Source organism: Protomyctophum bolini (assembly GCF_963924005.1).
Source record: "Protomyctophum bolini genome assembly, chromosome: 1".
NCBI lineage: Eukaryota > Metazoa > Chordata > Actinopteri > Myctophiformes > Myctophidae > Protomyctophum > Protomyctophum bolini.
The window spans coordinates 23,924,919-23,938,952 of NC_137862.1; the positions used below are offsets into that span (position 1 = coordinate 23,924,919).

At 42.1% G+C, this 14,034-nt stretch overlaps 1 protein-coding gene across 1 annotated transcript in view; it reads left to right on the plus strand.

Annotated features, from left to right (window-relative positions):
- The window catches only part of cep89 (centrosomal protein 89), a 90,977-nt gene that overhangs the window by 19,578 nt on the left and 57,365 nt on the right, over positions 1 to 14,034 (plus strand). Inside the window, exons 11-15 of the mRNA XM_080760732.1 lie at positions 2,969 to 3,019; positions 6,232 to 6,315; positions 9,968 to 10,071; positions 10,484 to 10,599; positions 12,543 to 12,723. Of these exons, the coding sequence (XP_080616858.1) occupies positions 2,969 to 3,019; positions 6,232 to 6,315; positions 9,968 to 10,071; positions 10,484 to 10,599; positions 12,543 to 12,723 (536 nt within the window). The remainder of the gene's footprint in view (positions 1 to 2,968; positions 3,020 to 6,231; positions 6,316 to 9,967; positions 10,072 to 10,483; positions 10,600 to 12,542; positions 12,724 to 14,034) is intronic.

A 14,034-nucleotide genomic window follows, 5' to 3' on the forward strand; every position in this document is an offset into this window, starting at 1 on the left:
ACTATCCTTCTGCACAGCAGAAAACCTTTCTCCCCAGATATAGCCGGAATTCATCTTAAATGTATTATTCGTATTCAATTATTGACTCATTCTTAGTTAGCTTTTCATGATTTAGTTATTGACTATGCTATTATTTGCAGCCTAAAAAGCAATGGTGGTTTTCACTGTCAGGCACTGGAAAACGGGCCGGCTAAGTGATAATAAAAAAAAGATTCCCATCCCTGGATTTACACTATCCAAAGCAACTATGTTTGGCAGCCAAGCTTTGTCCATGCTTGACATAGTTAGTACCTTAGTACCTTATGCAGGGAGGCTCCACTTCAGCCCATCACTTTACCACTTTTTTTGCTGTGCTGGTTATACAGCCACTGCCCAATCAGGAGTGGACACACGCTTATCGCCCTCTCTGTACTTTTTGTCACTCGTCTCACAAAGGGCCAACGGGTCATTCTTGTCCAACTTATTTCTGTCCTGTATTATGTGATACCTCTGATAAGATAGCAGCTATTACTGTATCTCTGTTGAATATTTAATGTGAGGACTCGAGAGCATCCGCCGTACTGCACACAGAATACTAAGCACAGCATCGCCGTAAATCGGCCTCATTTTATGTGACCATTCTCATGCCAAACATCGTCTCCGGCGCAGGCACATCTGCTTTAAAGACAGCTCTTATTCGCTTTGTACCAACATCTGCTATTTCCAATGCATCCATCCATCTCCAACCGCCTATCCGTAGTCGGGTCGCGGGGGCATCAGCTCCACCAGAGTGCTCCAGACTTCCCTCTCCAGAGCAACATTAGTGACTTCCTCCTGGGGGATTCCGAGACGTTCCAAGGCCAGTGAGGCGATGTGTTTCCTCCAACTGCGCCTTGGTCTGCCCGGGGTCTCCTCCCAGTGGGAGACGCCTGAGAGGCATCCTAACCAGATGCCCGAACCACCTCAGCTGGCTCCTTTCCAGGCGAAGGAGCAGCGGTTCTACTCCAGAGTCTCTCTTGAGTGACTGAACTTCTCACCCTATCTCTAAGGGAGATGCCTCCAATGCATGGCTTTCCGAAATCACGTCATAGGCCTGCCAAGTCTATGGCCTTTATTTGTTTAGAGGGCAGTTATGATGCAATATTTTCCCAGCTAAGTCTATGGACTTTGTTTAGAGCAGTAAATGACAACGTAAGACACCATCTGGCTGATATAAATACTGCCCTTGCAGTACTCTCCTCACTTCATACGAGTGTGATTTTTACTATTATTGAAAGTGTATTTGAAAGTGAAAGTGGTTAATGTTTGCCTGTGGGTTTTATGAATATTAAACCAATGAAAAATATTAACAAGAAATAGCTTGCAGCTAAATATTAACTACATTGGATTATTGGAACAAAAGGTTATTTTCTTTTCCATTTCCTGTTTTGGATATACAGCATGAGGCTCCCACTCGACATCCCAGGACATATTTACAAACTACTCGGAGAAGTAGAATTGTGACTCTTGGAGTTAAATTAACACTCATAGTTTAAATTCACACTGATGGTTTTGGTGTGTATGTTTTTGTTTCTCATAGAAGGCAGCATGCACGACTCCATCTCGTCTCACTCACTTTAATCATTTTACCGGGTGCACGGTCAGACATGACATTTTAAACGGAGAAGAAAACCAGCACTCACGGCAATAGCTTTTAAGGCACTTATTTATTTTACCATAGGTAGGTTAGGTATATGGCATGCTGCAGACAAGCAGCACACAACGAACGTGTTGCGGCAGAAGCCTTCGTCAGTGTTGTCTTTTTGTTTCCTGTCCTGTCTCTTGCTCCCACATTTGCTCTCTCTCTCTCGCTCTTTCTCCTATTCGACCTCCGTCCCTCAGTGTTATAGAGATTGTTAATTCTTATCTAGATAATAGAAATGCAATTACTCTGCATTGTGACTTTTGAGTCAATCTGCAGGAACAGAAGGTTAATTGTGATGTGGAGATCTTAAGTGTATTTATTCTGTGTTCCGGATTCTGAGCTGACTGAGTGTCTGTCATTTGGCTCACGTCTCCAGTGAGTCGCTGATCTTTGTCCACATTTACCATTCTGAGTAATATCGGGTCAACTGTCTAGCTGCCCAGACCTGCATGCACATACTGTACACCAGGGGTATTCAACTAGATTAGGCCGGGGGCCACAAATGATTGATTGTGTGTGGGGGGCTGCACAGCGTGGGTACTCAAAATGCATTTTGTGCTCAAACACAAAGATTTATATCTATATTTCTGCACAGTAATGAGCAGGATAATATGTCCGTCGATGAGCACCAGCTGGACACACACACACACACACACACACACACACACACACACACACACACACACACCTGCCCTCTGCAGTGCTCTAGTATAAAGTGACTGAAGTCTCATTTCTCTCCAAAAGCCCTTGAATATGATTAAAGTATTACTGTCATTATCACACTTCATATAGCACACACTATACCTGTGACTTTCATTAGCCACTCTTATTATTCCTAGAATAACCCCCCCACAAGGGGACGCTCCGCGGGCCGCATTTGGCCAGTTGAATACCACTGCTGTACTGAAAAGTTCAACTATATTGAATTCAAAACAAACAAACAAATAAATAAGAAATTTGGAAGTAATTTAGGTGAGGTTCTGTCCTACTCAGTATATATAAATCCATGTCATTAGTCCAACGGCGCATCTCGACTTGTAGATCTGCTATTTTCAAAAGATTATTATAGTACTTTGACTTTTGGTACCTAAAGTACATTTTTATACCAATTATTTTACTCAAGTAAATGTTGAATTCCAGACTTTTACTGCAGTATTGATACTTTTACTGTAGTAAAACATGTGAGCACTTCTTCCACCACTGCTAATATCCATCCATCCGTCCATCCATCCATCCATCCATCCATCCATCCATCCATCCATCCATCCATCCATCCAACCATCTATCCATCTGTCTTTCATCCAGGGTTCCAGAGTCAGTGGGTTACCAGTGAAAGGTTCTCCTCCCCCATGGCTGGTCAGTATCTTTACTTATTAACACTTTAAGACCTCTACAAATGTCTTCTAAATCCTAACAGTTTTCTGGAAAACGTATGCTGCTATAGGCTATTCGTGGTGCTCAAACCATTTAATGTCAAGGAGCTCCAAAATCATGTCAAAGTATAACATATGGCTGAAAATGACACAGATGCTTTCCCGGTTTTAATGGGTTAAACCACAGTAGAAGTCCACACTCTTTGACCCTTTATTAACTGTAGTTAAAGAGGCACTATGTAACCTTTTTAATTAATAAAATGCCATTTTGTCCAATCTGTATGTTAGAGTATGTTAATACAATACAACTTATACAATTGGGGTGGTTGTATTTGGTCCCTTTAGTCTCTGCTCTTCTATTGAGACATTTAGATCATGTCAAAGGTGACGATGTTTCACCTACGTAGACACAGGATTATTCTGACACACATTTGACCTGATGTTCAAGATTCAATTTATCCCCTGCAGGAGCAAGCAGGCAAGCTCTACTATCTCAATGGAAAAAATGTCAGCACTTGCGTAGGAAACCAGGTTCAGATCATGGGTAGAAGAGGAAAGGTACATTGTGCAGAGTGTGTACTGTAGAGTGTGCACCGTCTGGTTTCCAGGCTACTGCCCCTTAATATTAAAACACATTTTTAAACATTGACCATATGTTTTGACGAAAACATATTGATCAAAGTATGTAAAACGGTTGTAAAATATATAATTTTGGATGTGTATTTTCAAGGCCCAAAGTAGGACCGCAGTAAGCTATAAAGCAGGTGTGTGCTGCTGTGCTTATGTGTTGTAACCTACCCCCCCCCCCCCTTCAACCTACACAGCAAAAAATTATATATATATGACCCCATTTTACACCCCCCACACACACACCCATAGGCTTATCTTTTTTAAGGTCTCTCTTGTCTTTGTTTATCTGCCAAGGCTGACCAAAGTGCTGAACAAAGGTCAAAACAACAGAACAAAGCAATATAAAGCAACGATACAAACAGGCAGGAAACATGAACGAGACAATAAAATATAAAACAAGAGCATACATTAGCACAGAGCAGAATATCGGAAGACAGAGAGCTCAGGTGCAATTAAAAGCCAGGGAGAACAGATGAGTTTTGAGTAGGGATTTAAAATCCCCAATCGAGTGAGCAGATCTAATGGGGAGGGGCAGCATGTTCCAGAGCCTAGGGCCTGGGGCCCGCAAAAGCGTGGTCACCCCTGCTCCTCTTGCCAGCAGCAGCTTGTTCGCGGACCTTAAAGCTCTTGGTGGGATTTAGGGCACATTATTGTCATTCATTATTATTGTTATGTTGTGTTAGCAATTTGCAGACTTTAATACCACTGCAGTTGGCTGCTTGTACTGTACCTGTGTTAGTAGTGACAAATAATCCTTCATGATTCCTGACACTGTTGCAGTCAAATTAACACTCAGTATTTTTCTGTGTGGTGCCTTAGTTACGCACGTAGTCCAACATAGTTCTGCTTGTAAACGTGCCTGTGACAACTGCTGTTGTAGCTTGTTTCTTTTTATAGACTATGCTACCGTACGTCTTCAGTGTGGCTAATGAGTGCACGGCACAGTCATCGCTGCAGTGGATTCATTTTTTATATGCTGTCTATTTATGCAACATAAGTATTTAATTTGATGGTCTTCTCTCGCTCCGACTCACCTCTAGATTAAATGATGCAGACAAAAGACAACATGACTGAACAGAATCTTCTGAACACCCTTGGGTGTTGTTCTTGTCAAATTAAGACCATTCAACCAGGGCTGCACAATGTACCCTATTGGCCTGAATATAATGGAAATAATGAAAATATAATAAACAAATAAATAAAGCTAAAATTGATCTACATGTTTAGATATAGCTCAACATTGTTTGAGTTTGTAAATCTAAACTATTTGAGCTATTTTTGACAATTCCTTAACATTTTTGATAATAACATGCCCAAAACCTACGTAGGTGGCCAGGTTGAACGTGGTTTTAATCAGCACATGGTGTTTTTTGCATACAACAATGACCAGCCTTGTCCTGTTGGCGAGGTTGAGAATTAACATTCTAAAGGGCCTTGCAAATGGGAGCAATAAAACGTGCCTATAGTTCATTTTCAATGAGACCTGTGTTTTTGCAACGCAAACGTATTTACGTGAACGCGGTCCCTCCATGACAATAACGCAGAGACAGCTTGTTTATTTTTGGACCACAACAATTTTAAGATGAGCCCATGTTATTCTCCATAGAGAAATTACTTCCGTGAACCAGGGTAATCGAAGGGATGAGCGAGTTACGCCAGGACTTCGGTGCTCTATACAGAATGACGTTCTGAACGTTTCGACCTTGCGGTCTTCATCAGAGTCATAGAGGTGACAGCATTTGGGCATGTCTTTAAGTACAGGCTGGGCTATCAATGAGCAAATGACAAAAGGCCATGTTACATGTAATGACCATTTACTACCAGCAGTCTAAACAGTTCAGAGTGTGGCTATGGAAAAAACGCTGTTGAACAGTAAATTAAATAAAGTAAAACAGTGATTCAACCATATAAAAGCCATAAATATTTAAAACATTATTTAGGAACAACAGTGCACATACATAATTAAGGGCCTTGTGGCCAAATATATAGAAAAAGGAAAATACAGTGGCACAACAAAAACATTACAATAAGACCGCAAGGTCGAAACGTTAGTCGTTCTGTATACTTGGCACCTAATAAAAGGCTATAAATGTCCGTGCTGCTCCAGTGTCCTCTCCTCCTTCTGCAACTTATGTCCTTGTACCTGTGAAGCACCGGATTAGCTGTTCCAGGCTTGAGGCGCGTTGGTAGACTCCCTTTGGCCCTAAATGTTGATTTTACTACTACTACCACTGGCTATTGAAAGATTTAGACAAACAGAATGAAAGGTTATATCTAGACTTGAGATTTGCTCCTCAAGAAACTATTTCAGCATGGATAAAAAGCATAAAAGCAAATAGTCAACTGACAAAGTCTTGACTAAGACCAAACTGATTGATTAATACATTATTCGACTATGAGTGGAACAGACACTTGAACGCACTCTATAGGACAGATAGTTTGGTAGGGGTTGTCTCAGTAGGACAGAAGTAGTAGTAATTCATTATTCTCTGTAGAGCAGTATTGAGGGACATCTTGTAAATGTCGCTGATTTAGTGTGTTGTTTGCTGTCTGTCCCGTCTGTAGCTGGATGTGAAGTATTTATGTCCTCTGCTGCTAGCGTATGAAGACGGGATTAACGAGAAAGATTCTCTTCTAAAAGATGCTGAGGTAAGGCTATGTATGTGTAACTGCACAAAAGTGTGCACCTGTGTCTGTTCTGTGCTCTGTGTAATTATGAATGTGAATGCTGTTGTGTGCCTTTTCCAATTGTAATTCAGTGAATTTTGTGTGAATTTTAATAGGGTATTTCTAAAGGAATCATTTGTGGAATGTTGTGAATTGTGAGTATCTTGTCGTAGCCCAGATTCTCTTTTCAAGAGCATATACTGTAGAAAGAGTATAGGCTAATGAAAACATACAGTGTGGAGGGGGACACTAGAACATTACATTTGGGTAAATAATTGCATTTGGTGTCTCACTGTGAGGTGTCTCACTGCGCCCCTCACTTCACACGGGTGTGATTTTTATGTAAATCACTTGACATTGCCTTTGTGTGTATAAAATGTCTAGCCTTGGCTTTATTGTTGGATTGGCTCCAATGAAAATGATGTCTTATGTTCCATTAGGACGGAGGAACACTCAGCTACCAGCCAATCACAGCTATTAAATGTTTAGTGTTTATTCCAGTCATCCAATTAGACTGAGATATGGGGTGTTGTGGTTGGAGAACAGACAGCTTGTACTCACAGAAAGACAGCATTTTATAATACAGAATATCTGCTATTGTCAGTCTGGAACAAGAGTGACATAATTATAGGGGCAAAATACAACCCCAGAATTTTCAAATTGCAAGTGGGCCACAGAAGTCCATTTTTTCTTAGTTTTATACTATTTGAAATAGTTTAACTTAAATAAATTATTGCATGATGGAAATCATAGATGACCTACAGTATGTCATAGATACCTAACGTCACAGGCCGGTCACATTGGATCCATGCCATACCCATATAGATCTTGAGATCCACATGATTCAACTTCTTCTGTTTACTACATTTTTCAGGGGCGCTAGTCGATTTTCGTCTTACAGAAAAATGAAATGAGAAATGAGAATTTACATCATAATTATGTAGATCAAATCGGCTATTTTTTCCCATTGACACTGGTGATATATGGTCATGCCTCATGACATCACGTGCCCATATGGGAATGCCCATGTATGGAGATCCCTGATGTCATGAATATTGGCCAGCAACTCTACATCTGACCTCAAACCCTTAGATCTCCATATATGGAGCTGAGTTGACCTGTTCTGACATTCCATACTGTATGTTGATCCTTCCCCATCCATCCTTCCTCTTCGATGTCTCCCTTTTGACTGATACTTGTCCATTCAAACTGCCCCAAAGTTATTAGTACAGCCACGCCCGGCAGCCGGCGAAGACTGGAGCTCTCAACAGGCCCGAAAATGAAGGACCGGCCCTACCTTTGATTGATTGATTGATCATTTTATTAGACAATTTTGATGCAAACAGTACAGGGTACAGTCAAGCACAGCATTGGTCCAAAAGGATGGTACCGAAGAAAGACCTTGCGGTCTTGTTTCCATTCGGGTCCCAAGCATTCATTCACAATGACAGTGACAACAAACAATACGTTTCTCAAACACACTAGATCTATATGTACAGGTTGGAATATAAATACATTAATAAAACATAAAAAAGGGGGGGGGGGGGAGAGCCAATCACCTTTTCTCCCTTTGACCTGAAGACAGTGACAGGTGAGTTTTCAGACCCTTTTTAAAGGAGACCAGTGATCTGCTTGTTTTGAGTGAAGGGGGCAGGGCATTCCACACTTGAGTGGCAGTGCTGTGAAATGTGAATTTACCCATATTTGTTCTGAAAATGGGTGGTACCAGATCATTATTTACACTCCCTCTTGTATTATGGCTGTGGGAGTTGCTCACCTTTTTGAGGTAATCAGTCAAGTAAATGGGCACTGTGGGCATGGACGACAGAGCTGCATTTACAATCTTGAATGCTAGTCTCATTTTCAGTTGATTGACTCTGTCCTCAACACTGAGCCAACCTATGCTATCAAATTGTGTTGCACAGAGGTGGGTCATGGGCCCTAATTCTAGTAACAGTCTGATTAGTTTGTTTTGGGAGGTCTGGAGCTTATTTTTTTGTGACATTGAGATGTTGGATTACCAGGAGGTGCATGCATAGTCAAATAAGGGCTGAATGAGAGCCCCAGCTAGTGTCCTGAGAGCCGTCTTGTTAACAAATGTGGATATTCTGCCCAAGAATCTTGTTCTCTGATTTAATTTTTTGATCGCTCTTGTTGCCATGCCTTCACCCGTCAGTTTATTGTCCAGTATACAGCCCAGATATGTAACCTCTTCTTTGTTAGCTATTACTATGTCATCAATACTGACCTTAAAATCCTTTACAATGAACCTATTAAGGGAATGGTTGGACCCAAAAAGTATGGAATCTGTTTTACCTAAATGCAATGAGAGTTTGTTATCTGTAAGCCAAGTTCGGATATTGGTGAGTTCTGAGCTGAGTGCCTCCTCAACCTGAGTTTTTTGTTCTCCCGAAATCAGGAGTGCTGAGTCGTCTGCAAACAGGAACAATTTACAATTACAGGCAGCACTCATGTCGTTAATACATAATAGAAATAATAGTGTCCCTAGTATGCTTCCTTGGGGCACCCCACAGTTCACTGAGAGGGGGGAGGACAAGGTTCCTTTTATGTCCACCATTTGTTCTCTACCCTCAAGGTAGGATTTCATCCAGCGTATTGATGTACTAGTGAATCCTATCGCCTCCTGGGCCCTCATCAAACCCTGTACACTCAAGACACTGCCCCGTTGCCACCCTTAGATCTCCATGAAACTGACCTGTTCTGATATGTTGATCTGACCTCATCAAACCCTGTACACTCAAGACACGCTCCATATATGGCCAGTACAGAATTCATTCCATATGTTGATCTGACCCCCATGCCAAAGCGCCAGAGCTCGCCCAGCAGTCTGCCGTCACCCAGGCGGATGCATGCACGTGACCTCGCCCTTTAGGGCGTCTTACTGGTAATCGTGTTAACCCGGTCGATGCCAAATTTTGCACAAACACTCCCTGGATGCCAACGATGAACCTCAGCCCCAAATTTTCTAGAACGGCCTGTTATAGCGCCACAAGGAGGCCGACTTTTGCAAAACACATTTTTGGATATTACTCCTCCAGATTCTGTCCAAAAATCCCACAAATCGTTACACAGTATCTCTATAGTCATGTGTTCAAGACGGATCTGTCCGATATTTCATATTCCATCCTAATTGCCAAACATTGGCTTTCAAAGTTTGCAGGATTGGCCCGTTTTGAACAAAAGAATGCAGCGTGTAATTTACGTGAAATCTTTCACTGACTTTCCTACTAAGCTGAGGAATATATCCCACCCTTTTCACATTGGCCTGTTATAGAGGCAAAATGCCTCAAATCATCCAATTGCCATCCAAGGCGTAAGAAGAAATGGCACCCTTTTCACATTGGCCTATTATAGTGCCACCAGGAGGCCACAACCTAACCTGCCCTGTTGGAGACCTGTGCCCTGAGGGGCACTTTATCTAGTTTATTAATGTCATCATCCCTTTAACCATTAGGATCATGGTCGTATCGTATGTGATTGGAATATGTACAGTATGAGTAAGGACTCGCATTGACTTCATGACCCTCATGATGTGGGCTCATTTCCTGTTCTTGTTTCTTGCTGGCTTTCAGGAGGAAAAGATGAGGAAGTTACGTGTTCTTGTTCATTTCAGGAGGAGATGAGGAAGTTATGTGTCCGCGTGGACGAGGTTGTCACAGAAAACCAGAAGTTTCACGAACAGCTGACGGACACTGGAGTAGTCAGCCATAAAGACTGGTGAAGCTATATTGTTTGTGTTCGTGCATGTTGTCATGTGTGTGCATTTGTGTGTGTATCCGTCTATCAGTGCATATCACCTGTCTATCACTAGGGATGTCCCGATCACGTTTTTTTGCTCCCGATCCGATTCCAATCAATAGATTTTGAGACATACCGATCTTTCCCGATCCGATCTTTATATTTTTATATAACACTTATGCCATATCACAATAGCAAATATCCTAATGTATGTCACTTTAGTCTAGTCTGTTGTGTTTCCTTTCAAATATTGAAAGGCAAAATGTGACTATACTTTTATTAGAATGACTGTCAGTGAGAGTGCGAGTGCATGCGTGCGTGCATGAATTTCAATCTGCAAGAAATGTGCTCCGTTAAATGAACTTGACGACCCCCTTCGTTTCTCATCCAGGCATGAGCTAAAGGAGCAGGCTGCCCTGGTCCTCCAGGAGAACCAGGTTCTGATAGAACAGTTGGAGCTGCAGCATGTCAAGACTAAAGAAACGCACAACAAACATCATAATGAAGGTACTGTCTCAGACAGACTGACTAACTGACAGGCAGCCACAACATACATCACACTGAAGGTCCCTGGTACAGACTTGAGAGACAGACAGACAACTATGGCTTATACAGCTAATGGTTTTCAATTTTTTTTAAGGCCAAATGTCATGCAAACCTGTGAACGAAAATAGCAATACAATAATGTGTATAATTAATTATAATAATATAATAATAATACATAATCATAAATCATTATAATGTGTAGTTGTCACAAATTCCCGAGGCACACCTGGACTTGTCTCCAGTGTTAACAGATTCTGTGAGAGAAACAAGCAAACAGATACAGATCTACGAAAACGAGCTCCAAAGAAGCGACTAGGCTCAGTACCGTTGTCCGCCACTAGGCACAAGCACAGCACACACTGCGAGTGTGCGTATAGGGCACCACAGTGCCGAGGGGACACCAAAATGAGCCATTTGATACAGCTGCTTCCCTCTGGTGGCGGGCCGGTGGTGTTACAGCGTGACACACACAGACAGTGACGAGGAATTTACCATCACCAAAGCTCACTTGAATACATTTAAATGAGCCTATACAGACCGAGCTTTGAAGCTCGGAGCCATGCTGTGATAACAACAGAACTTAACACTTTGGCTCTGTTGTCCTGGAACCTATCCTCACCTATTCCCCCATCCCCATCTGGGAGAGCAACAGTCCTCATCCTGTCCTCATCCTGCCCCCCCCCCCCTTCCCCTCTCACCTTTCCACTCAACTCTCTTCCTTTGTCTCAAAGATTCTCACACCTTGTGGGTGGGATCTATCTCTACTTAAAACTGTATATAAAGTGTACCTCTGTGATTGTATGTCAGGCTTGCCTGGGAGACCGGCCTGTGAGCCTGGAGCATCCGTGATCTACAAGGGAACTTGCTTGCCTCACGCGTTTAGTGTCTTAAAACCTGCCACATCAACAGACAGACACACAGACAGTTTAGGGCAGGCCATCTTCTATAGTTAGTGCTCATTGCGTTCGCAATAAAGCTTTTTCAATCAAATAGCACCAATCCTTTGCAGTCACTTTGGAACAAATAGCAGCATTTTTTCTCAAAAATATTTATACAAAAAAGCCTCAGATTTAAAATGCGTTTAAAGGTAGCAGCTCTGTGTGTAGTAGGTCTAGATGACTATACGGACATAGTGGTTGTATTGGCCAACCTTCTTTTAACGCAACAGTTCACAACTTCACATAATATATTGCTGCTGTGTTTGCACATTGTTGTATTATGAGTCTCTCTCTCTCTCTCTCTCTCTCTCTCTCTCTCTCACTACCATCTCTTTCTGCCTGTCTGATTCCATCCTTTTCCACCGCTCTCTATTTCCTCCAATGGGTGGGGTTGGAACATTTGCTATTTTAGTTTAGTCAATACAGTTTCAGACTTTTCAGACTGTTTTGTAAAGCATCATTTTCATTTAAAGGTTTCATGACATTAATTTTTTGTTTTTTTATTTTTATTTTAGGTTTTATGACCTCAATTACACCCAATGAACCTGAACTTTGAACATTGGCTGGGATTTTCTCTGTCTGTGAAGCCTTGAACTACAATGAAAACAGACAAAACTGTGAAAACAGTGACATCTGCTAAAATCCCATATCATATATGGGATTTGCTGGCTCTTACATCACACACATCACACTTACATCACACATCACAGGAAAATCAGAGAACTTGTTTGTGCCAGAAAACCCCAGACCACAGAAAATCTACTGGATGTTAAAAGTTCAGGGTGAAATTGAGCTCAGGAAACCTTTAAAAAAAAAGGAAAAAAACCTAAACTAAATTAATTTTTAATGTCACAATCCCTTTAAAAATATTTTTATATCATTTTTTTTAGTTCTCTCTCACCTCCCTCTGTGTGTGTCCTTGACTCCTTCCCTTCCGTCTCCTCTCCTCCCCTCCTCTCTCTGCAGTGTGTAAGGTGTCAAAGCGGCTGATGCTGTTGGAGGAGGAGAAGAGGAGGCTGGAGGTGGAGTTGGAGGAGAGCCACAGAGAGCTGTCATCTCTGCAGGCCAAACACCGGCACGCCTCAGCCAGCCTGGAGAACGCTGTCAGCTGGGAGGAACACTGCCACATCGCTGGCAAGCTGAAGCGGTACTGACACATGCCACATGACCACAGAACAGTACTCACACTAACAACAGTATGCATTGAGTATATACATTATCCATATGGGCAGTATACATATTATTATGTAATCGTGCCAGCCAATGCATTTCTTTCAATTCCATGATGCGTCGTTCCTTTCTCGGAATGAGTGTTAGGTCGCATCCACACCTGTACTTTGGTAGACTCTGTGCGATTGGGGTAGCCTGGAAACCAGATGAATTTGCCTGGGACAAAAAAGAATCCCTGGGAGATTGGTCTGGCACTCCTCAGTTTGAATTACATTTCGCTCACCCCATACTTGTGGGTGAACAATCAGAGCCCACTATTCAAAGTGAGACTGTTTTGCTGTGATTTTGGAATCCGTTTGTAACCGTCCCTTGGAAATAGTCCCATGACCATGCCAGGCTACGATTGGGGGGTAAAGTTGCATCATTCTTGCAATTATTATTTGCTGCGTTTGCGTTCACACTGCGTTGTATCAAGGAGTAGCCTACTGTCTACACAAACAACTGTTATAGTACGGTGAAGTTGAGTTAAGTTGAATTGTCGAGGTCCAAACAACAGTGGAAGTTCCAGGTATATTATATGGTGAAGTCAGATCCCAGGGCAATACTGCGGCTCGCATGTAAGGCCTGGGAAAAGTACTGTACTGCTGAGTCAGAGAGCGGAGCAGCTCCCACCGGCATGTTGACAGGCTGAGCCTTTCAGGAATATCGGACCTCATATATACAGGGTATTCAAATCTCTGTGTGCTGTTTGTTCCTCAACTGTTCCCACCACGTCACTGGAGGAACCAGTGAATGGCGTAGAGGCTGGTTTGGTGAAGTCAGTCAGTCGGACCCCAGGCCCCTGTTATTAAGGACACCCTCAGCGGCTCGCCTGAGGAGTCTGGCCGTTGAACACAGAGGTCATAGCATCTCGCCTGTGACATGAGTTGGGTTGAAATGCAGACTTTAGTAGATTTCTTCTCTTTGTCCTGACCGTGCATGGCAATTGAGGCAACTGACATATGGCTCACCCAATGGTGCATAATTATACCCTGGAAACATAATTCAATATTAATTAAACAGGTTACTCACCAAAATAGACGGATACAAGACCAGGTGTTGTTTTTCCAAAAGTGTGAAGTTTTATTATACAGTTGTAGTTGCATACAAAAATGATATAATCCAAAAATAAGGAAAAGAAACTAGGAAAAAAAGGTTGTTTAGGAAAACTGGAGATATACGGTAAAAAACTACTAAGTTTCTAAACTGGGCTATCTACTTTCTTTGAAAAGCTTAGAGCATCCTCAGA